The following is a 25,806-nucleotide window of genomic DNA, read 5'->3' as shown; positions in this document are numbered from 1 at the left end:
ATATTCTCACTTGCTGTGATAGAAATACTAGACTGTAGGTTAATTTTACAAGTTTAGTAATTTGCTTCGGGCAGTCGGCGTCAGCGAGTTCCAAAAAGGATCCCAAGTAGACTGCAACTGTTTCCCACCAGGAGTGTCTAAGGTGGGTAATGTCTGCCGTTCCAGCTTTTTCTCTATTGTATACTCTGACCTAGAGAATGACACGGGGACAAATTTTTCCCTGTCCCTGCGGGAACCGATTTTCCCATTTTGTCCCTGCGAGATGTGCGCAAGTCGTGCGCGCTTGAACTGCAGGTGCTTGTATTACATTCAGCCGCGATCAGCGACGCGCATATATTGTGCGTATTTGACGTGACGTGCATATACGTGCTTGTACTGCAAGACAACGCTCGTTTATCAAGTTAAAATATAACGAAATGTTTTGCTCGTCTTGCAAAACACTCGCAAACCACGTTACTCGCTATCCAAGGTTTGACCGTATTTAGTTAGTTAATTTTCTTTTTTTTTTTAAATATCTTTATTCATTTTTAACTCAAATAACAAGTGCACAAAAATGTATCATAAATTAATTCCAATATAGCACTGTAATATCTAATAGTATAAAAATCCTCACCCACCCACCCTTCATCAAATTCTCAACCAGAAAACATTATACTATATTATGCCATATATTATAAACATAGCTTTTTAACTTACACCCCAAATCCCCCCTCCCCCTTGAGTGTGCTAGATAAATCTAAAAAAGAAAAGAGTTGATGCCTATTCATCACAATACTTTTCCAATGGCCCCCAAATCTTTGCAAAGTTATTATAATTCCCTTTTTGTAACGCTATTGCTCTTAATTTTCTATACCATCGCCAAGGACCTCAGAACGGGTTACAGGCTAACACATAAGATAAAGATTCTCGCTTGCAAGCGCCTTTCTCCCTATGTACTGGTTCCCTCTTTACCTTTAATTGAACAAATAAGGAAAGCGTATAAACTATGGGCTCCTTTTACAAAGGTATGCTAGCATTTTTAGCGTGCGCTACCTGAAAAACTACCACCCGCTCAAGAGGAGGCAGTAGCGGCTAGCGCGCGGGGCATTTTAGCGCACGCTATTCCGCGCGTTAAGGCCCTAATGCACCTTTGTGAAAGGAGCCCCATGGTTCATGGGAATCTTTTCAACCTCCGCCCACTTCCCCCCCCCCCCCCACATTGGTATTTGTGTATGGAATACTGTGCATCTATAAATTTGGGTACTGGTCCACTCAAGCTATTGTTCATTAGGGAGTGATAGTTTGAAAGGAGCAAGTCCAAAACTGTACCGCAGGGAATTATTCATCAAAATTGTGTGTAATGTCCTGGGCTAAGTCACCCCCCAAAAAGGGAAAAAAATTCTGCATGAAGTGGCAGTAGAAACCAGGGCTGTGGAGTCGGAGTTGGAGTCAGAAGTACAAAAAACTGAGGAGTCGGAGTCGGAGTGGGAACATTTATCTACCGACTCCATTTTTGAACTTGGCATACCAATCACGAGCGATTCTTTCAGCTATAGCACCCACTATATACACAGCACAAATGTTGCGAGCAGCTTCTGCGGCCTTAGAACCTTGATTAAAAGCAAAAAGAAGGTGGTGTCGAAAATGCTCATTTCTCTCAACTTGACATTCCATTTTAACGGTCTGAAAATTAACCAGTGCTGTGGATTCGGAGTCGGAGTCGAGGAGGAGGAGTCGGAGGAAATTTCGGGTACCTGGAGTCGGAGTCGGAGTCTGAAGTACAAAAAACTGAGGAGTCGGAGTCGGAACATTTATCTACTGACTCCACAGTCCTGGTAGAAACGAAAAGAGCAGTGATGACCAAATATATCAAGTTGGCAAACAAAACTTTGATTAAAGTTCAACATATGTATACATCAAGTCAGAACAAGAACCTGACATGGGCCATGTTTCGGTGATTCTGCCTGCATCAGGGGTTCAAGTTGATCTCAGTATGTATATTTTATAGCACTAACAAATCAGTGGATACAGACACAGGTAAAGGTGAATAAAGTGCAGTGAGAAAGGACTAAGAAAATGTCGTGGATATAACTTTCGCCGTTTGATGCCAGCTCAAAAAGCGCGGAGCCAAACAGTGTAATCGCATCAGGAACTTTACTCATGTTGGCCCCTTAAATCTTGCCAGAAGGGGACCCACATTAGCCAAGATCCCATCGTACTTTCTCAGACTTATCTAGAGGTGACAGAGTTCAACTTTCTAAGCTAGCGTCGCGCAAACATTTTTCAGCTGTGTCGTGCTAAAGCTCAGGTCTGCGTCTAGAGGACATCTGAGCATGTGCAGATGTTGACCGATGATGTCGCACACATTTATTTATTTATTTTTTTATCCTGTTGTCCCCAAAGAGCTCAATTGGCTCTTCCCTCCCCCCCCCGCCAATATTTTACACTTCTCCCTCCGTATTTGCGGTTTCAGCATTCGCGGTTTTAGCTTGCTGGCTCCTCCCCCCAAATTACATCAGCTTGCATAGAGAAATCTCTGATTCCAAGCGTTTACAGAGAAAATCGCTGATTCCCAGCACTTTCGTCACCGTGGTTTTCCTCTCCTTCAGGAACAGGGCCAGGTCTCCCATCATGTTATTTGCGGTTTCACCATATTCATGATGGTTTTTAATAGAAAACAGCAAATAACATATAAAAAAGTTATTCGCACTTTTTTAGCATTTGCGGTTCTGTTAATCCCCTATCACAACGAATACGGAGGGAGAAGTGTATTTTTTTTAAAAAAATCTTGTATTTTTTACCACCTTATGGTCTTATATTCCCCTCCTTTTTATAAATTTTAATTGCTTGTACTATACTTTTTTGATAGTTGGTATATCCAAGAAATAATAAACTTGGAAACTCAGAATGGCTTACAATTTATTATTATTATAACATTTTATTGAAGAAATACAATAAATACATAATAATATGACACAGTAAAATAGTCATTACATTTAAACATACATATTATATAGTTGACAGGTTACAATTTGACAATTACAGAACCGGTTTTGCAATACAAGGTTGTATCCTAACTTGACACAAACTAGGGATCTGGTACAAACAACTAGAGTTTCCAGATTGCAATTTGCCAGGGTTATCCTTAATAGTTCATGTTTTTATCCTAATGTGACATATTAGGATCTAGTACCAATATATATTTCTCTGGAATCCATTGGTCAAGGGCAGATAATGGTTGTCTCGTCTCCTTTTTTTGTGTGTACAGGAGCCTGATAAAGCGTGATAGCCTAAGGGACATATACCCAGTGTAAACTATCATTGTCTTTAAGCCAGGTGTTAGTAATCAGGAAAATGTCCCAGGTTTTATCTGTCAGGTCTTTTAGAATGATGTCTTCGTTATTTACTGATCTGGCAGTTATGAGAGTGATAGATACGTTTTTTTTTTGTTGGGGGGGGGGGTGTATGAGAAAAAGGGGATGTATGAGAAATTTGCATGATGTCATCACGTCGACGTCCGTGCATTCTCGGAGGTCCTTAGCTAGGGGTCCTTCCAAGACCTGTACAAACTGCCGGGGTTTGGAAATCCCTCCCATCTGGTAACCCTAAAATTCTGGTACGCCGGGAGCAGAGAGGAGGAATGGTACCAGTGCAGGCAGTGACAGATGCCTATTTCTTGTGGCACACCTGGAAGGAAGGAAAGCAAAGGAGAATGCATTTGTACTAAGGCTAGTTTAAATATAACAGTAATGAGCTACATGCTTTGGAAAATCATGCAGAGCAGCTGGTTAGCAAATGGCCATGTGAAAAAAGCTATAAGCTGGCCCTGTAAGCCTGCAGCATGTTGCCCGGTTAACCTTGTCATAGAAGGACTTAGGCTAGTGAATTTTCTGAGCTCAGACAGCTGTGGCAATACTTACGTTTCCTTTTCCCAAAACTTTTCTGCAGGATGGGTTGGAAAATAATTGTTAATCAAAGATGGGATCTAGGAAGACAGGTGGCGGGCTGCGGTGCTCTCGTACTTTGCTATGGGGCATTGGGCACTAAATGTATGCATAGAGGGCTATAGGAGAGCTGGTGAGCGTTATGGGTCCTTAAACCTGCCATCTGTCAGGCCTGAGCTTGATTAAGTAAACGTTTCTCTCTAACAGTCAAATGTGAGAAAAGGGGTCCATTAGACACTTGGGACAGGTGTTATTAATTCTACCATATCGTGGCAGCCAAATGTGAACCGAGGCCCTGATGCTGTGGCATTGCTTCCTAACGAAAGCATAGACAAGGCAGCTGTGCATTTGGAACATCTTTCCAGCCAAATCAGAATAGTTCAAAGACTATTCCCTTTTGCAGCTTAATTGTTCAGCTCTGTGTGGTCATGAAGAGTGCATGCCAATAATAGGTTCTGATACCTTTTGATTAGATTATTTTCATTTGAAAACTTGTCTGTGCTGCCTTGCTAATGCAAATATGAGTAGGGAAATTCTGCAAAGTCTTCAGCACTGAGAGGGGAGCCTCCACAAGGCGTTGCTTGAAATTTCTCGTACTTAACTACATCTGGCATAAGAGGCCTTTAAAATGGCAAAACTTTTAATTCTTGGCATATCCCTAGTAGCAAACTATCCAAAACTGGGAGGCAGTTAAAGAAGCAACATGACCCTGCATCCTTGATCAGTAGATACCCCCAAGAAGATGACTTGACTGGAGAACAAGTTGTGCATAGGGTATATATTGTCTCAATAAATGAACCAGTCAGGCAAGTCTTTGAAACCACAAGAGTACTTTAGGAATACCTGGAGAAAGGCCTGGAAGCTCAAATAACACATATTTTTGGATGATGATTATGTCAAGCAAAAGGTATTCCACCTTTTCTCCAGGAAAATTTAATTTAAATTTTTTACACAGCACTTGTTGGGTAGGACATTTGGGGATGGGGAAGGGTGGGGTTGGGTGAGACATTTGCTATTACCAAGCATAGTAACATCGTAAATGATGGCAGATAAAGACCCAAATACTCCATCCAGTCTGCCCAACCGTACCCTCGCCTTAAATTACTGATTTTTCCTAGCTATTTCTGGGCCAGAAACCCAAAGCTCTGCCCGGTACTATGCTTAGGTTCCATCCACAATCTTGTTTCCCATTTCTGCTTTGTATCCGTATGGAAAAAGAACAGCTCATATTGATTCTGCTCTGTTATACCATGTACTAAAAGTTCAATAAACAGATCTAAAAAAAAATATTATAATAATAATACACTTCGCCCTCTGTATTCGCTGTGATAGGGGATTAACAGAACCGCAAATACAGAAAAACCGCGAATAACTTTTTCATATGTTATTTGCTGTTTTCTATTAAAAACCAATCGGGAATATGGTGAAACCGCGAATAACATGGTGGGAGACCTGGCCTGTTCCTGAAGGAGAGGCAAAACACGGTGAAGAAAGTGCTGGGAATCGGCGATTTTCTCTGGAAATGCTTGGAATTGGTGATTTCTCTATGCAAGCAGACGTAATTTGGGGGGAGCAGCCAGCAAGCTAAAAACTGCGAATAATTGAAACTGCGAATAGGGAGGGAGAAGTGTAGTTCACTCTGGCTAAGAAGTTTGAAATATAAGATTGAAAACTATGCAATTATCCAGTGAGATTTGATTTTCAGTGAAGGTACCAGAGATGTCTTTTTGAAATAGTTTTTTGTTCTTAAATTTGTGTAACTCTCTTTCAGGTGGAGTGGGTGCAACAGCAGGAAGTGAAAAAGAGAGTTAAAAGGCATACATGGACTGAGCCCCATTTCATGAATTTCAGTGACCTGATGTGGCCCAGCATGTGGTACCTGGTAAGTGTATTTTTGTAATGAAGCCTCTGTCTTCTGGGGTGATAAATAGTTCTTTATTTTCCAATAGTGGATGGTAGTTCTGTTCTCTCTGCTGGGCTCCAGGTGTGTTTTGTTCTTTAGGTTAATTACAATACTTTGCCCCTTCTGCCCTGGCTGTGCTTCTGTGTGATTTATTTTGGAGGTTGGAGAAAGACCTGCGGCACGGTGTCTGACAAGGACTTCCATCTGCCTGGTTGGTAGCAGCTGAAGTATTCGCTTACTCATCATCACATACGAAGTACATTACTTTTGCTATTTGAGTTTTCTGCTATCTTTTCAAACTTTAGGATGTGCTCCAAAAAGAAGGCTGTAGCTATGTTTTGTTAAAAACCGAGAGAGAAATATATATATATATATATCTTCTGATTTAAGATTTTAACCAGTGAACACTGATAAAACACCCACAATGCAAAAAATAAAATACGTGTAGAAATATCCCTTTTTCTAGTACTCTCTCACCCCTCCCCTGGCTTATCTTGTGCCCCCCTCTCCTTTGCTGATGACTCCCAAGTGAGACAAGTGTAATATTTGATTCCACTGGAAATGATATGAAGCAATAACTATGATAAGAGGAGTGGAGGAATTCAACAGCAATCAATATAACAGAACTCCACTATCGAATGTATAAATACATCTAGTGCTAATATGTCTTATTAGGAGGAAAAAGCCTCAGGCTCTGGGAAGAAGCTTTAAATGAGTAGAAAGACAATGTTATTTGTTCTTTCTTTACAGCTGGTATCTGGTGCCCTGAATAAATGGCATTTGAGCCATGAAACAGGGGCCCACGTTGGAGGATTATAATATTCATCATGTTCTCACTAATGTCTATGAATGATTATAGTTAGTCAACATAAAGGCCTAGATTCTGTAAAGGACATCTAACTTTAGGCGTTCAAAATGCAGACGTCTGCCGACTTAGGCGTGCAAAGAAAGTGGATAATAAGTTCAAGTAAGGACTTTTAACACGCATTAATTGGAACTTAAGACGTCTAAAGGCTGGATGCGATTCTACAAACAGACGTCCACAATATCGTGGACGGCCGTCTGAAAAAGCTGCGCCTAAAAAATAGATGTGAGCGTGGTGTAGGCGTGACATGGGAGTGACTACGATTTGGACCATCCATTTCCAGAATCGTATGCCGCTCAGCGCTCAAACGCGTCTACCTAACGCCTACATTTTAGGCGTTGCAAAGTAGACGCGAGTTAGTTTCAAGTTTATTTTTATTTTGATATACCACCCATCGAACCATCTAGGCAGTGTACATACCTATTTGAAAACAGAGCATAAGACAAAGACTTAGCACAGGAGGAGGGGAGGGAGATACTAATTCCAATATATGCCTAATAACCAACAGACAACAGAGGGAATGATACGATAGGTGGGCGTCACTTAGGCCAAGTACCTGGCAGAAACTCAAATGGTAGCAACATTCCAGAGCTGGGATTGTGATGTCATAAAGCCTCATTCCACCAATGCCTAAGAGCCAAAGTCTTCAGTGATGTCACAATGGCTTGACTGTCCTAGACTTGGCTCACATCAGAACATAAAAATAGCCATACTGGGTCAGACCAATGGTCCATCTAGCCCAGTATCCTGTTTCCCAACGTGGCCAACCCAGATCCCAAAGTTGAGGAAGGGTCTTGCAGAAATTGTAGGGGGCAAGGTTATTTGGAGGAAGAAATGCACATATAGAGGAGTGTGTAAAGTTACTATTGCACTGACCAGCCTGCCCTTAGCTTATATCAGAACAATTTTAGTTGAAAACAGTTTTTATTGATGACAACATAAGAGAAGGACAATTAAAATAGCACCACAGTACAAACTCGTCATCATGTACAACCCATCCCCTCTTCCTTGCCATAAGCACTTTCACAATCAACAAGCTATAACAATGGAATTGACTATTGCAAAACCCAAACAGGAAAACCCAATAGTAAACCACAGGAGCCAGAAACTGCTCCGAATTATAACCTTCCTCTGACCTGAGACCCTTCCCCTTTATTTACCCCTCCTTTCCTCACCAACAGCTCAGAGGAACAAAAAACAAATTGTATCAACCCCCTCCCCCCCTTAATCCCTATCCCCATTCCCTACCACCCTCGTTCCAAAATCCCTCTTGGGTGTGAGAGTGAAAAGGAAGATGTGGTAATTGCCTAAGCTAGACTGCTCTGCATGGCAGGATTATAGCTGGTTTAAAGTTTGGCTACATAGATGGTGTGGGAGGGAGTGCAGAGAAGGATCCCATATACTGAGAAAATGCTTCTTCCGTTTGTAAGTCCCTCAAGCATCCCAGGCTTCCCATCCCATCGGTTCATGTATACTCATTCTCCACCCCCCAGCAAGAGGGAGAGTCCTCTGATGTCCACTCTTTCAAAATGGCCTTGTGATCTAATATACATAACTTTTGGACCCCTATCCCGTATCCCCAATATAAAGGCCTCTGGGGAGACTGCCAGGTTCTGACCCAGGGTTTGTCCCCCACTCATTTCCAAAAAGGGTGGATGGCCAAGCAAAGCCAAAAGGCATGGATATAACCTGCCTCTTCTAAGGTACATTTCAAACAATATCGCTTCTGTGAGTAGCCCATTTTACGTGACTGGAAGGGTGCAATATATGCTCTATGGAACATGCGAAAAGTGCATTCTCATTACAAAATACTAATATCACAATAATTTTATCCTGTTCCAGGGGTGCACTGTGCAATGCAAATGCTCGTTAATTCTTTTTTTTTTTTTTGCTTTGTTTCTTTAGCATTGTAGTGATAAAAACCACCGTTGCAGGTCAGAGATGAATGTCCTGGCAGCATGGCATAGAGGATACACTGGCAAGAATGTGGTTGTGACCATTCTTGACGATGGTGTAGAGAAAAATCACCCGGATCTCGTGCAAAACTATGTAAGTTTGTTACACTCTAGTAGCAGGACATTGAATTTTCATAGGACAAAGAGCACCTGTGCCAAATGACAGATAACCAAAAGTGCAGCACTACTGGGGTAATTTGCTCAGATACGCAATGCAGAAATCCCACCTGTACAGAATGTGCAAAATTGTGCTGCAGCCACTGGCATCAGCTACTTTACTCAGTCTTTAACATTGTTTTACACAGAAATCCCCAGGAGTAAGTCTTGTCTTGATCTTAGGTTTTGAATCCTGCACATTCTGGTTCTGATTATATTTTATCTGTGATTTTTTTTTTTGTTTGCAGCTGTCCTCACTTAAATAAGAACATAATAAAAGCTTTACTGGGTCAGACCAATGGTCCATCAAGCCCAGTAGCCCGTTCTCACGGTGGCCAATCCAGGTCACTAGTACCTGGCCAAAACCCAAAGAGTAGCAACATTCCAGAATCCCAAAGAGTAACAAAAGATTCTAGAACCCCAAAGAGTCTCAAAATTCCAGGCAGAATCTCAAAGAAGAGCAAGATTCCGGAACCCCAAAGAGTAGCAACATTCCAGAATCCCAAAGAGTAACAAAAGATTCTAGAACCCCAAAGAGTCTCAAAATTCCAGGCAGAATCTCAAAGAAGAGCAAGATTCCGGAACCCCAAAGAGTAGCTACATTCAAGTTTCAAGTTTAATAAATTCTTTGATTAGATCGCAAAATCTCATTCCAGAATCCCAAAGAGTAACAAAAGATTCTAGAACCCCAAAGAGTAAAAAGATTCCAGGCAGAATCTCACAGAATAGCAAGATTCCGGAACTCCAATGAGTAGCAACATTCCAGAATCCAAAGAGTAAGAAAAGATTCTAGAACCCCAAAGAGTATCAAGATTCCAGGCAGAATCTCAAAGAAGAGCAAGATTCCGGAACCCCAAAGAGTAGCTACATTCAAGTTTCAAGTTTAATAAATTATTTGATTAGATCGCAAAATCTCATTCCAGAATCCCAAAGAGTAACAAAAGATTCTAGAACCCCAAAGAGTAAAAAGATTCCAGGCAGAATCTCACAGAATAGCAAGATTCCGGAACTCCAATGAGTAGCAACATTCCAGAATCCCAAAGAGTAAGAAAAGATTCTAGAACCCCAAAGAGTCTCAAGATTCCAGGCAGAATCTCAAGGAATAGCAAGATTCCGGAACCCCAAAGAGTAGCAACATTCCATGCTACCGATCCAGGACAAGCAGTGGCTTCCCCCATGTCTTTCTCAATAACAGACTATGGACTTTTCCTCCAGGAAATTGCCCAAACCCTTCTTAAAACCAGCTACGCTATCCGCTCTTACCACAACCTCTAGCAAGGTGTTCCAGAGCTTAACTGTTCTCTGAGTGAAAAAATATTTCCTCTTATTGGTTTTAAAAGTATTTCCCTGTAAGTTCAAGTGTCCCCCTAGTCTTTGTAATTTGCACTGCTTTGTATTTCTTTGTGCTTATCGTAGGTACTTATCAAATCGGTTATTAGAAACAAAAGTGTTACCTGTGTTTATTTTATAGAACTTTTAATATTGTCTCCAGGGTTGCTACTCTTTTTCTAAAATACAGTAATAGGTAGAAAATGACATGGGGACAAAGTTTGACCCTGGTCCCACAAACGCAAACTCCATCTTCTCATGTACATACTGAAACTGCGTCTTTATTTTCCTCCTCTTCTCCTACTTGCTTTCAAAACTTGTGGGACGTCTTATCAACCTGCAAGATGTTTGAGATCTGAGGGGGAGGGGGGGGGGATGTTGCTCATCAATTTAAAAGAAAATGTAAAATCTAGAATATCTACTTTCTCAATTGCCAGTCAGGATCTCTGGAATTCAGTTCCAGGTATAATGAGATTCTGCAAAGATCGTGTGGGTTAAAAACACAATTGGTTGTGGACGCCTTTCTCTATTTGTTTCAGATTTAAAGAATTCTGTATTAAGGAAATTTTGTGGGGAAAATTGACTTATTTGTTTACTGGATTTTATAATGTTTGTTTCTGCTTGAAATTGTGGATGTAAATGTTTTGTACATCGCTTAGATTGAAACGATTCATAAATTTTTTTAACAAATAAATAAATAGCTCACTTTTTGTATGGATCAGATTTTCAGTTGTACCTAGAGGTAAGTTGCTTTCGGGTTCAGCAAGTCTGTCCCAGTACTGGCTTTAGTTCCTTCAATATAAACCATTATTTTCTGATTCGAGATCCTCTGTGTTCATCCCATGCTTTTTTGAACTCCCCACCACCTCCCTCGGGAGCACATTCCAGGCATCAACTACCCTCTCTGTAAAGAAGAATTTCCTTACAAATATTTGAGCCTTCTTGGAACATAGAAATTCAGGTACAGTTGTAGGTGTTTCTAAGACATCTACCAGCATGAGTTCACAAATACGAGAGATAGACAAAGGATCCCTAATTAGAAAGAGGATAATGTCGACACAAAGCTTGACGGCTGAGAAACTATAGCTTGATTTCTGATGCGCAGGAGTGGTGCCTATCAGTGGGGAAGTGAAGATGATGCCGGACGGACTTCGATGTTCTTTTGTCTCGTATATGGCAAGACAGATTGGGAGGGGTGACATGGTAAAAAGGGGGTGACGTGTTTCAGGCGTAATAACTGAATATAAGTCTATCGATACTGGAAGATTGGGATAAATAAATATCCAGGCAACGCTGGGTGATCAGCTAGTGTTACTATACAGTGGTGCCTCACACAACGAACTTAATCCGTTCCAGGAGCAAGTTTGTTATGTGAAACGTTCGTTGTGTGAAACGCGTTTTCCCATAAGAATACCTGTAAAACAAAATAATTCGTTCTGCAGCCCTACATTTCCCTCCCTCCACCTCACCTCACATGCAGAGCCTGCCAGCCTTCTCCCTCACCCAGCCGCACGATCTCAAAAAGCTGTGCACGCGCAGCTGCTGGAGTTGATCAATGTTCTCCTCTCCTGCAACTTCCGGTTTCCGGTTGCGTCAGAGGAGAAGATTGAACAACAGAGCATGCGCGCATGTGCTGCTCTTTGAAAGTGTGTGGCTGGCCGAAAAAGAAAGCCGGAAAACTCGGTTTTTAAGGTAAGGTGGAGGGAGATGATGGAACACTGCATTCAGACAGGAGGGTGCTGCTGTTCCCGGCTCACATTAGGAAGCGGCGAGAGTAGTTCCGCCCCCCCCCGGGCCCCTCGGGCGACTTCGTTGTGTGAAACGAAGTTCGTTATAGGGAGCAAGACAAAAAGTTCGTTATGCGCAGCGTTCGCTGTACGAGGCGTCCGTTATGCGAGGCACCACTGTATATGATGGCTGTTGAAGTGGTGTACCTTTGGGTACAATAGATTTTTATTTGTTCCTGGAGGGCTCACAATAACGTATAGATGAATAGTGATGGGATTTTTACTTGCAGTCCACCGCACTGACCGCTGGGCTGCCCCTCTGCTCTCCAGGGGACGTCTGTAAAGCCATTTTTGTACAAACGATGCCTTTTTTTTGTAGCTTCATTTTGGAAAATGGCTGTTTACTTTGGACGTCATCCAGAGCAAGAACGTTATGAAAAGGACATCCCCATTGTGACTCAGATGTTGATTTGAAAATGCACCTCCGTGTTGTGCATGAAACAGTATAATAGGTTTCTCGCACCAGCCGCTGTGGTACCAACTCCGACGCTCATAGCATTCCTATGAGCGTCCGAGCTGTTACTGCTGCGGCCGGCACTAAGAAAGCTAGCGGGGGTTAGTAAAGATGATTTGACCCTGTTTTGGGTGCTTGTCATGTGTTTATTCTGTGGCTAGAGCTGATTTGTCTAAATCAAATGAATGTTTTTCAGGATCCACTTGCGAGCTATGATGTGAATGGAGGGGACGATGACCCCACCCCCCGATATGATATCAGCAATGAGAATAAGTATGCTGTCTTTATGCCCTTCTCTTTGCTCTCAAATAACCTTGCTTTATATGGGCTTATTTGCAGCCCTTATGAAATGTTAACATGACGCGAAGATTCCGGTTTTCTAGTGGATTAAAATAATCTGTGTGTGCGAATATTTGTGGATGTTCACAATCGGAACAGTTCACTCGTGTGCTTTTTTTCTTCCAGACATGGTACTCGATGTGCTGGGCAGGTTGCAGCCTATGCAAACAATTCGCATTGTGTAGTGGGTATAGCTTACAATGCAAAAATAGGAGGTAAGCCCAGGTAACGAGCAGCTGAGAATTTGCCTTTTCCCAGAAACTGCAACTAGAGAAATGTTTTTTCTGATTCTAAGTCATAAACACTATTCAATCTCTCAGGAAGCTCCAATTTTTCATGTATCCTTTACCCATGGAACATAAATTAGTATGTAACTTTTCTATTTTAGGCTCCTCATTATTCGCTGACTGTCCAGCCTTCTTTCAATGTGAACCGCCTACAAGTCGCCTGACTATGGCAGTATAGAAAAATAAAGTTATTATTATTATTATTATAAATGTAACCAAGCCACTTTAGGTCCCATTTTACTAAGCTGTGGTAGAGGTTTCTACTGCGGCCCGGGAAGAGTGTGGCGCAATGGTTAAAGCTACAGCCCCAGCACCCTGGGGTTATGGGTTCAAATTCATGCTGCTGCTGCTTGTGACAATGACCTGTTTGTGGATAAAACTGAGGAGGTGGCAGTTAAGATCAGAAAACACAGATACTATAACTACTTTATCTAAACCACAAACCTCTCGATCTTCTTCATAGTTGTAGGCCATTGGTCTCAAACTCGCAGCCCAGGGGCCACATGCGGCCCGCCAGGTACTATTTTGAGGCCCTTGGCATTTCTATCATAATCACAAAAGTAAAATAAAACAGTTGATTGATCAGATGTCTCTTTAGCTATAAATTACAATATTGTTATTAAGACTTAGCCAAAAGGAAAGATTTATAAACTATAAAGAGTTTTATCTCATGCAAAATTTTCATTTCTTTAATAAGACATTAAGAAAGTTTTTCTGAGGCCCTCCAAGTTCCTACAAATCCAAAATGTGGCCCTGCAAAAGGTTTAAGTTTGAGATCACTGGTCTAGAAGATATTCTGCCTCATCCAAACGGAATTCCAATTAGCCGCCATCGTTGTCTTCTAGGCCTGCTGATCAACGACCCTGTGCAAGGCAACAAAGAACAATTTCAGCGACAGGTTGCAGATCATTAAGAGCAGGTCAGCAATTTCATGTTTGAGTTCTTTTAGTACCCCGAGTCATCCAGTCCTGGTGATTTATCACTTCTTAACTTGACGATTTGGCTTAGTACATCTTCCAGATTCACCGAGATTTCTTTCAGTTCTTCCCCATCATCACCCTTGAAAACCATTTCCGGTTCAGGTAGATCTCTTACATCGTCTTCCGTAAAGACTGAAGCAAAGAGAGTGGTGGAGAGCTGGAACGCTCTTCCAAAGTCGTAGGGGAAAACTCCCTCCAGGGTTTCAAGACTAAGCTGGACAAGTTCCTGCTAAACTGGGACGTACGCAGGTGAGGCTGGACTCATTTAGAGCACTGGTCTTTGATCTGGAGGCCGCCATGTGAGTGGACTGCTGGGTAGGATGGACCCAGCAGCGACAATTCTTATGTTCTTATGTTCCGCTATGGCCTTATCCTCCCTGAGTGCCCCTTTTGCTCCTTGATCGTCCAACGGTCCCACAGATTTCCCTCACAGGTTTTCTGCTTCTGATGTGCCTAAAAAAATTGTTAGGAGTTTTTGCCTCTTTTGCAAGGGTCTCTTCATATACTTTCTTAGCTTTCTGTATTAATGCTTTGCATCTAACTTGTCAGTGCTTGTGTTTCTTCTTATTTTCTTCATTCGGATCCTTTTTCCATTCTTTAAAGGATTTTTTTTTTGGCTCTAATAACCTCTTTCACGTCGCCTTTTAACCATATCCTCTTCTTTCCACCTTTGCTGATATGTGGAATATTTCTGGTCTGGGCTTCTGTGATAACATCCATGCCTGGTTTACAGTCCTAACCTTTGCAACTGATCCTTTTAGCTTCTTTTTAACCATTTTCCTTATTTTATCATAGTTGCCCTTTTGAAAATTAAACGCCTCTACAGTAGATTTCTTTTGCGATTGTTACTCCCAGTAGAGGCTCAAATTTGATCATGTTATGATCACTGTTTCCCAGCGGACCCAACACAGTTAACAGTTAAGGTTGGATTGTTTTTGGTCTATTTTACTGTTGTTGATCTTGGCTCTTTTTGATTCGGCCTATGAAAAATGATGTGCATTGGTTAGCTGAGCAACTCTTTGTGTGGGCTTCCCGAATACTCATGTGTAATGAGCCTAAACGACTGATGATGGGAATGAACATTGCTTGTCACACTTCATGAAACTGTAGTCTAAGGCTACTTCCTGCTGCTCTAATTTTTTTTTTTTTTTCATTCTGCTTTTTGCTTGCTTTAGGCAAGACATCATTAAGAATATAGATAACAGCTATGGTGTAATGGTTTTCAAAATTAATTCTAGCTCCCTTCTTGAAGCTTTTATGACCTCTTTAGTATGCAGCGTTTTCTTTGTCTGCTTCTCATGTACTTTTCGTCCTGTTTCTTTGTAGCCGTGCAGGATACTGGTGGTGGTAATCCAGCATCCCTGGGCTGTGCATGGTTTAGTCTGAATGTTAGCCTTCAAACTCAGGCCTAGATTCTTAAAAAACCACACGTTATAAAATCACGGGCTGCTATCAAAACCGTTCTGGTAGCGAATTTAAAAAAAGCAAGCCATTCTCAAAAAAAAACATTCATGCAAATGAGGTTGGCAGAGAGTAGCGAAGGCTCGCTAAATTTGCACGATCACTCTCACCTCTATTGCCAACCAATGCAGTTTATGGTAATACTGCCTCATGTGATTGGATCTTTTCAGTCCAAAAATCAAACGCATAGCGGTATTCTGGATAATCTGCAACCTTTTAAGATTTTTCTTGGAATATTGAAAGATGGAGCCCATTACAATAATCCAGTGTACTGAGAACAAGAGATTGAACCAGCAATCTAAATGAGAAGACGTCGATGTACAACTGAATTGCTCTTAGTTTCCAGAGTAAGTAATGAGCAACACCCTCAAGCAGCAAAGGCTGGGATAGATGGCTCTCTCTTCTGTAATAGACCTGGCTAGCAGAAGCTGTGAATGGAACCTGGTTCTCCTGCATCACAGCCTGTTGCATGACACAAGTTCAAGTTCAAGTTTATTATTTGATGAATCGCCTATATAAAACATTCTAAGCGATGAACAATTTTAAAAACAACTTATGAGATAACAAACAAACAATGTTAAAACAGTTTTAAAACAACATTTTAGACAACAAATATTATTAAGACACAAGTAAAAAGTCAAAATACTTATAAATTTATTTGTACATGTGGCTTAGTGACAAACATGATATAAAAGGAAAGGGGAAAAAAGTTACAATTTTATCAATCAGAAAAACATAAAAGAGGTAAAAACACGAGGAAGGGGGGAATAAGGGGAAAAAAAGAAAAAATTTTTTTGTGAAAGTCTTCATTGGCTTGGTCGTTTAATTGATAAAAGCATCATTAAATAAGAAAGTTTTAAAAAGTTTTTTAAAAGAGATGAGATCCTTTTCTTTTCTGATAAAAAATGGCAAAGCGTTCCAAGCTATAACAGAAAACATTTCATTTCTCCTTGTACCCACGATTTTTAAAGAAGGAACCGATAGTAGGTCTTGAGATGACGATCGGAGGGAACGAGGGGTATAATATGGAGTGATCATTCTAGACATGAACTGTGGTTCGTTAAAAGATAGTACTTTGAAGACTAGAAATACTATTTTGAAAGTAATTCGGTGGCTAACAGGTAGCCAATGGGACTTGATCAATAACGAAGTAACGTGATCATATTTTTTTGCTTTATGAATGAGTTTCATTGCAGTGTTTTGGATTATCTGAAGTCTCCTTTTTTCTTTTTGTGATACATTGATTAACAAGGAATTGCAATAATCTAGTTTAGAAATGATCACATATTGAAACAGCCATGGGGTCTTATTTGACTCCTTTCTTTCTTCTGATCATAGTCAAAATATTACTAAAACATATTTCTGCCTGCATAACACCACCGAAAGCTGCTGTTTCCTGTCTGAATACACTACCAGAGTTCATATCAATTATTTGGCATCTCCTTCTTGGACTGGTGTAATGTTTCTGTAACTAAATCCTCTTTTCTCCTCGGCCATCTATTCCAAATTCAGCTGAATGAGTTACCTTCCTTCAGCATAACTATGAGCATGTTACCTCTCTTCACGCCTATATGAACTCCATCGGTTCCAACTAGCACTCAGTTACAAGTCTGTTCACTCTGCAGCTCCATCAAGCCCTCCTCGCAAACTCTTATTTATTCAATTCATTTTCTATCCCGTTGTCCTCAAAGAGCTCAGAACGGGTTATAGATGGAACATACATAAAAGACAGTTAACAGGTTATGATTTGCCATAATTGCAGTACATTTTATGATAGTTTTTTTTATTCTAAATCATTATATACTAAAGGGTCTAATACCAATATACTTAATAGGTTACAGTAGTCAGTGTCATCCTTAAAGTACAATATTTTCAGTACAAGTTATTATTCTAGCTTGACACATACTAGTGATATAATACCAATATACATAATGTACAATTTACAGCACAGGTGTCAAAGTCGGTCCTCGAGGGCCAGAATCCAGTCGGGTTTTCAGGATTTCCCCAATGAATCTGCATGAGATCTATTTGCATGCACTGCTTTCAATGCATATTCATTGGGGAAATCCTGAAAACCCGACTGGATTCCGGCCCTCGAGGAGGGACTTTGACACCCCTGATTTACAGGTTACATTTCCATAGTTACCATGGAAGAGTTTCAATTCAAGTTTTTACCCTAATGTGACACATACCGGGGTCTAGTACCCATATACATTTATTTGTAATCTATTGGTCATGGGCAGGGGAGTTAGGTGAAGAGGTATGTTTTAATTGTTTTCCTAAAGTTGAGGAGACCTTCAAGGGATCTGATCTGCTGGACCGGTCGATTCCAGTGGCTCGCTAGGACGTGGAAATAGGCACTTTTTTGGCAGTTTCCAGTTGTAAGGCATGGCTAGGGGTCATTTTGAGATGAATTTCATCCTGTGAGCGGAGGACCTGTTCGGCATGTATGGAGGGAGCTTGGCCGTCACGTAGCCCGGCGCCATGTCATGCAAGGATCTGAACGCTAGCATCAGGCCCTTGAAAACACAGCGTTTGGCTGCAAGTAGCCAGTGAACTGATATTAGAGCCTGGGAGACAGAGTCACGGGCACAGAGGTTTTTTTTAGAAGTTTGATTGCCGCGTTTTGTACACGTTGGAGACTATATACGTTCTTCACCATTAGACGGTTGAATAGTGCATTGCAGTAATCCATGCGGCAGAGTTTGAAGGCGTAGAGTAGTTGGGTGAAGTCAGATTCTGAAAAGTAAATCCTTATTTTTCAGTCATTGCAGGTAGCAGAATGATGAGGATACCTCTGGCAAGCTGCTCCTCTCTGTTCCTCCTGAGTCCAAACTTAATGCTTTGTCTTATGCCAGGGGTGTCCAACCTTGGCCCTCGCCAGGTCGGGTTTTCAGGATTTCCCAAATGAATATGCATGAGATCTATTTGCATTCAAAGGCTGCAGTGCATGCAAATAGATCCCATGCAAATTCATTGGGGATATTCTCAAAACCCAACTGGATTGTGACCCTCAAGGACTGGTGTTGGGACAACCCTGTCACTTGCCATTGTGTCATGTGCCTGGGCCATTCTTCCTGGGTTGATGCATCGTGCACTCTGCCCATCTTCACATTCTGCTTAAGATCCCTCCACCTTGATTAATTTTGAATTCTAAAACTATGACTCATCAGTTTGTCTTTCATGATTTAAGGAAAAAAAAAATTTTCTTATGATATTGGAGAATGATCTGTTTTATGAAGAATAATATAAAAAAGGAGAAAAGATTAACCACTAATAAATAGATCCACAAAAGGTTAATCTATAGAGCAAAAAACCAACAAATTTGATAGTATTAATCAAACGATTTGGTAATATTTTTCAAAATGAAGAAAAAGATCTCGGAATTGCCACTCCCAGGATCATATTAATATCATCCAAAATGGAATTGTGGCGTGGATATCTTTCATTGATCAAAAAAACCTTCATATTTATATAATAATTTGACTTAATTAATTAATTATATAAATATGAAGGTTTTTTGATCAATGAAAGATATCCACGCCACAATTCCATTTTAGATGATATTAATATGATCCTGGGAGTGGCAATTCCGAGATCTTTTCCTTCATTTTGAAAAATATTACCAAATCGTTTGATTAATACTATCAAATTTGTTGGTTTTTTTTGCTCTATAGATTAACCTTTTGTGGATCTGTTTTATGAAGACCCTTTTGACTTGTGCCAAGCTTTTGTTCAACGTGAGGAAAGCCAGCTATGAGAGAACTCGTTTGTTCAAACATGGGAAGTGGTGGCTGCACAGATGCATATTGTATCTGCTTCCCATATGAGGTCTGGCGTTTTGGGTTTTTTTTTCCTTTTTGTAATCAATATTCTTAAAACGATTTAATAACAGTGTTCAAATATATGCCAAATGCAAATGGAGTCACCAGAGCATTTAAAATCTGAATTTGGAAACTTAGTCTTTAGGCAGTTTTATTTAATGTACAAAACATTTTCCCTTTTCAAGAGTAATTTGAATCCACATCGCTTGTATGTAAAGAGAAAAGAAGGGAATGTGTTCAGAATAGCTTGGATGCCTCTCACTCACTTGTTCGTTCAGATACACACAGTGGCTTTGTTATGAACTATTCAGACCTCTTACAAGTCTTTCGCTTCTCAGCTGTGAGCCACAAAGGCCTTTGTTTGTAACTTGTGAGCACTCATGGGAAAAACCCTAAACCCCCGTGTTAAATGCTTTTGTCTTTCTAGGCATTCGTATGTTAGACGGGGATGTGACCGATATTGTGGAGGCAAAGTCGCTTGGCATCCGGCCTGACCATATTGACATATACAGTGTAAGCTGGGGTCCTGATGACGATGGGAGGACCGTAGATGGGCCGGGTCCACTGGCCAAGGCGGCCTTTGAGCAAGGCATCCGGAAGGTGAGAACGGAGGGATGTCTTATGAAACAACTTCAAGGACTAAAGGCATTGTTAAGGAGTTAGGAGTTAAGCACACGTGACCCCTATGAAGAGCATACATTTTGTGGTGTGTGAATGTTGGACACGTGGGGACTGACACAATTAAAGGGTTTGATTTAGCAGTACCTAGTTTGAAACCTGTAGGGAGTAGTGCCAGTCGTAGAGGTAGAAAAGTAATCTAGTAAATCAGGGGTGACCAAGGTTTCAGTCTACTTCTGATTCATTTTTGTAACCTTGGGAAGGTCACTTAACCTTACATTTTCTCAGGTACAGACTTAAGATTGTCAGCTTTTAGTGGATAGGGAATATCTGCTATACCTGAGATTCTACCTGTTTTGCTACTTAATCGAAATCTTCCCCCCCACAAAGTGAGAGATTGTATTATAATCTTTGTAAATTATATTGTTTAATACTATTTTGATGTGTTCTTAAAAAATGTAATGCTCTATCTAATCACCATGGTCCTAAATGAAACAAGACCCTCACCCAGAACATTTTCCAGTTCCTAATAAATCTATTTATTTAAAAAAATGTATATACTGTGTATTAACTATACGGTTTACAAAAATTACAATCATAAGCTGAACACCACATACAAACATGATAGCAAGCATCTCTCATAAAAAAAGAAAAATGGAGGGGAAAAAACCCCCCAACAACACAGGAATGCACTAACAAACAATTGAGTTTTTGACATTTTTTAAAAATTCATCCTCCCAGCACAGTATCGCAAAATTCCAAAGCTTGGCACCTGCCACAGACAGCATCGCTGCACCAATCCTAACATGAGAAATTGACATCTTGCCCTCTAAACTCCGTTTTATACTGTTTTCTGATCGCAAACACCTTCTAGGCCAATAATTTTTTTTTATTTTTTTTTTTAAACCCTCTTTCCTGCACCATTATCTCATCCACACATTGAGACTTCAGAACTCTGTCCACCTCTTGGGTCTTGGGTGGGGGAAGTATTTGAGAATAGTTCTCTGAAAGTTCAATGTTTCTACTTCCTATCTAAACCCCTCAATCTGCCTTTCAGAGTCTCCTTGCACTTTCCTGTGAAACCGTATACAGTCAAACCTCGGTTTGCGAGTGTTTTGAAAGACGAGCCAAACACTCAAGCAAACTAACTCGCAAACCGAGCATTGACTCGATTTGGGAGCACCCACACGACCGGACCCCACCCCCGGGAACCGGCTTTGTTGCTCCCCCGAGGCCACAAGCACTGCTCCCTCCCTTCGTGATCGCCTCCTTCCCCCCACTGACCAGCCCAGTCCAGTATTATTATCCTTCCTTTGCCTATTGAGGCACATGTTGTGGATTTTTGTATCTTTTAAAGAAATATGGCTGTCATGAGTATTTTTTGCATTTTATATGCTCTGGATTAGAGAATGACATGGTGACAAAATTCATCACTGTTCTCGTCTCTACAGATAACTGCAGGAAACCATCTCCATGTCATTCTTTTAGCAGAGAGGGAAGAACCAAAATATGAATGGGCACAGCCACTGACCCTCAAATCTTGCATTGGAGAATTCTGGTATAGAAGGACTAAGGTTGAGATGGACACTAAAGAATGACACGGGATGGTTTCCATCCACTGACCCTCAAGCCTTGTATTGGAGAATGCCAGTGTAGAAGGACTGAGATTGAGATGGACACTAAAGAATGACACAAGATGGTTTCCAGCCATTGACCCTCAGGCCTTGCATTGAAGAATGCCAGTGTAGAAGGACTGAGGTTGAAATGGACATGGGATGGTTTCTTGTGGTTATCCGCTGGGATGGGAATGGTGATGAATTTTGTCACTCTGTCATTCTCTACTCTGGAGTTCCTTTTGACAGGATATTAGTTTTAAAATTCAACTTTGGGATATTGTATCAAATTCCCTAACCTAAAATTAAGTCTTTCATTAGCCTTTTGCAGAACAAGACAGTCTAAGTAAGTGTATATGTGTGTGGACACAAAACAGGAAAAGAAAAGAATTGGAGTATTTTTTATGGGACATATATTTGCCTACATATCATACATTGAGCAAGAACTACTCAAAGTTCAGGCTGGTTTCAGAAAAGGTTGAGGAACAAGAGACATTATTGCCAATGTTAAATGGATATTGGAGAAGAGCAAAGAATACCAAAAGCCCCTATACTTTTGCTTCATCAACTACAGCAAAACTTTTGACTCTGTGGATCACAATAAATTATGGAGATCTCTAGCACAAAAGGGAATCCCCAAACACAAAACTCAGCTGATAAAGAGCCTCTACGAAAATCAAGAAGCTGCAGTAAGAACTGAATATGTCACGTTATAATAATCCCTTATGAATTAATCGAGATAAGGAGGCATATATAAATCAAAATACACTTAATACAATATTATCTATAATGATGATAGTGAAACCTCAGTGTGATTAAATAAGCTAACGGGACGCTGGACTTAACCGGTGTCCAGGCTTATAATACAAGCCGGCACTTTTTCACACCATGCTTCACGTTAATATCAGTGTCAAAATTAGCATAACATAGCCAACTACATAGCTTTTTGGGGGGGTTTGAACTTGAAAAAGCTAGATGTAATTTACTTGGATTTCAGCAAAGCCTTTGATACAGTTCCTCATAGGAGGCTGTTGAACAAACTTGAAGGGCTTTAGGACCCAAAGTGGTGAACTGGGTCAGAAACTGGCTGTCGGACATAAAACTAACCAAATAAATAAATACTGAAGGGAATAGACTTAGTAGATAAGGACAGGTTGTTCACCCTCTCCAAGGTAAAGAGAATGAGAGGGCACTCTCTAAAATTGAAAGGGGATAGATTTCGTACAAACGTAAGGAAGTTCTTCTTCACCCAGAGAGTGGTGGAAACTGGAACGCTCTTCCGGAGTCTGTCATAGGGGAAAACACCCTCCAGGGATTCAAGACAAAGTTAGACAAGTTCCTGTTGAACCAGAACGTATGCAGATAAGGCTAGTCTCAGTTAGAGCACTGGTCTTTGACCTAAGGGCCGCGGTAGGAGCGGACTGCTGGGCACGAAGGACCACAGGTTTGACCCAGCAGCGGTAACTCTTACGTTCTTATGCAGATGGTGGATGATTAAATTTGTGTTTGCTTGTCAACTATCGAGCTGCATTTCAGTTAATTTGCACTTAAAAACAAGCACATCCATTGTATTCTATCTACAGTACTTTAATTTCACTATTGTTAAAATTATCCATAGATTGCTTAAAGAACTTTAAATAAATAAGTCTCAAATTTAATTTTTTGTTGGTTTTACAATTTTATAATTTGTTAACAAATTATACGAGGATGCACAACATATAATATGTTCATATAATGATTCAATATGTTGTGTGATCGTGGCACTGAGTTACCCCGTCTTCAAACCCAGCTGGTCTCAGCATGGCTGCACTTTTCAAGGCTGTATTGTTTGTTCCCCGGATGAGCCAAACATTGGTGAAACACGGTCGCTTGTTGGGAAGATTGGAGAAGACGTGACAGCGTTGGAGCTCAAGTCGTCTTTTGTCAGCTAAGTCCTTGATCGTGTCTCTAGGTGACTTTGCCCTTTTCTAAACCTGAGCTGTTCTGTGAGGGAGTTTTTTTTGCTAGTGAAAGTATCAAAAGCAGTTTTGATTTGTACCTTTTGGTTCTATACTGCTACATTAGTCTGAGGCTTTTTCTCCCTCTTTTTGGGTGCATATTGGGTTTGAACAGGGGGGGTACCACGATCACATGACATTTTGAATAATTTTATAATTTCAATTATAATGTGCTACGAGAAATACTTACTCCGTTTAGTGTGCCGGAGCTAAAAAAAGTTTGAGAGACACTAGGGCCTTCAGTTTGAAGGACATTTTCATGCCTTATTAAAGTGTGTGGGGGGGGGGAGGGGGAGGGAGGGATGTGGGAATGCATGGGCAAGGACAGTGAGAAGATGAGCTTGAATGTCAATGCCTTGGCTGGTTGGTCCTCCTTCTGATCAAATGCCTTGCTAATGCACAGGGTCGTAATGGTCTGGGCTCAATTTACGTCTGGGCTTCTGGAAATGGCGGAAGAGAAGGAGATTATTGTTCTTGTGACGGCTATACCAACAGCATATACACTATCTCAGTCAGCAGTACCACAGAGAATGGAAATAAACCCTGGTACCTGGAGGAGTGTGCATCAACTCTGGCTACCACCTACAGCAGTGGGGCCTTCTACGAGAGGAAGATAGTAAGTTTGCCTTTCTAAAATAAATCACAGTTATCCTGTGTTGGGTAAAACAATTCATAAAAATACTTGGTTTTTAAAAAAATATATTAGCCGTTAAAAGGTTACATTGCAACACCAAAAATGTCTTGGTGTATGCCCAAGTGTACTGCAAAACTCAACACACCTAGGAATATTGAAAAGTCAGAGTTCACAATGTAACTTCAAGGGCCTTCAGCAAAGTCACGACTGAACCCTCAGCTGCTTTAGCTCAAATGGAAGTCTTCCTCAAGAGTCGAGCACCTCACCTCATAACTTCACATCCCCAGTCTCTTTTTGTTTTAGCCATTATATTCCAGCATTTTTTTTTTGAACTTAAAAGAATATATTAAAAATATAGCACTAAACCCAAACAACCAAAACTCAGTGGAGCTGCCCATTCACTGGAGCTTCATCAGGAGTGGCTGCCAAATCTTGTATACAGTTTTCAGGCATAATATCCTCCCAACTCTTTTGAGTAAGACCTCCATTTGAGCCATGGTGGCCGAGGGTTCAGCCGTGGCTTCGCTGAAATCCATTGAAGTTACATTGTGAACCGTGACTTGTCAGTATTCTTGTGTACTCAGGGTTTTATGGTAAAAAAAAAGACCTACATTGGTAATATCTGGCTACTTAAATTGCTAAATGGAAGGATATGATCCAGAGGATAAAGGGCTGGGTAGGAGAGAAGCAGAAGCAGCACCAGGACAGGGCAGTCACTGCTTAGCATGTGAACTCAGGGCAGCTAATTATCCAGATAATGACACTGAATAAATGTATTACGTACCAGTGCTTAACTTAATCTGCTAACCGTGCTGGCTGAAATTGTGGCCTTACATTTTTTTTCAGTTGTATTTTTATTAGACTCTGCAGGTGAAATAGGTCCCGCCTGTTAATTAAATCATTTAATCTTGCTCTGCTTGACTATGACTCATTCCCACAATGTCGGTTGTCTCCCCAGGTCCCATCCCTGCCCTTGTTACATCCGTCCTGATGGATGAGGAGAACCTGGACCCAAGTCTTAGACTCTCCTCCATAGTCTTGCCATTTGCCGATGGCAGTGGACAGTAACGTAGTGAGGGTGAGAGGCATCCAAGGCAATGGCACCCTTCCCTTCCCCCCCCCCCAGCTGCACAACGCGGCCACACCCCTTCTTGTTCCCCACACCTTTTTAACTTCTCCGATGCAAGCATCGTGCTCACCCTTTGACATCACTTCTTAGGTGCGGTTGCCAGAAGTGGTGTCGGAGAGAGCGTCGATGCCGACGCAGGCAGCAATGTTGCTTGTGCCAGAGAAGTAAAAAAAAAAAAGGTACGGGGAAGGCAAGGGATATAATATCCTGTATAGTAACCCTCTAATTATACGATTAGGGAATAAAATGTTTTAGGTAAAAGATCACTTGCAGGTCATGGACCTGGGGGGACTGCCACGGGAGCGGATTGCTGGGCATGATGAACCCATGGTCTGACTTGGCAGAAGCAATGCTTATGTTCTTATGTTCTCAACTCAGTAAAAAAAAAACCAACCCAGCGGGGTAAAAAAGATTGTCCCCATGCAAAACCAGCAAAGAAGCAGAGGAGGAGGGGTCTGACACAATGACTTCCAGCCAATGTAAACTGATCTGTTGGCATGAAGAAGCCACAGGCCAGCAAATGGTAAACACACTAGTCACACTTTCACAGAA

General features: G+C 41.1%; 1 protein-coding gene across 2 annotated transcripts in view; it reads left to right on the top strand.

The window, feature by feature from the left end:
* PCSK6 (proprotein convertase subtilisin/kexin type 6) overlaps positions 1-25,806 on the top strand; it is a 106,041-nt gene that overhangs the window by 16,541 nt on the left and 63,694 nt on the right. For both annotated transcript variants that reach the window (XM_033920860.1, XM_033920859.1), the window contains exons 3-8: positions 5,695-5,805; positions 8,597-8,740; positions 12,569-12,645; positions 12,838-12,926; positions 19,691-19,863; positions 23,895-24,107. In XM_033920860.1, the coding sequence (XP_033776751.1) occupies positions 5,695-5,805; positions 8,597-8,740; positions 12,569-12,645; positions 12,838-12,926; positions 19,691-19,863; positions 23,895-24,107 (807 nt within the window). The remainder of the gene's footprint in view (positions 1-5,694; positions 5,806-8,596; positions 8,741-12,568; positions 12,646-12,837; positions 12,927-19,690; positions 19,864-23,894; positions 24,108-25,806) is intronic.

This window comes from Geotrypetes seraphini, chromosome 14, assembly GCF_902459505.1.
Source record: "Geotrypetes seraphini chromosome 14, aGeoSer1.1, whole genome shotgun sequence".
NCBI classification, from domain to species: Eukaryota; Metazoa; Chordata; class Amphibia; order Gymnophiona; family Dermophiidae; genus Geotrypetes; species Geotrypetes seraphini.
This window is presented reverse-complemented; position numbering and strand designations above follow the sequence as displayed.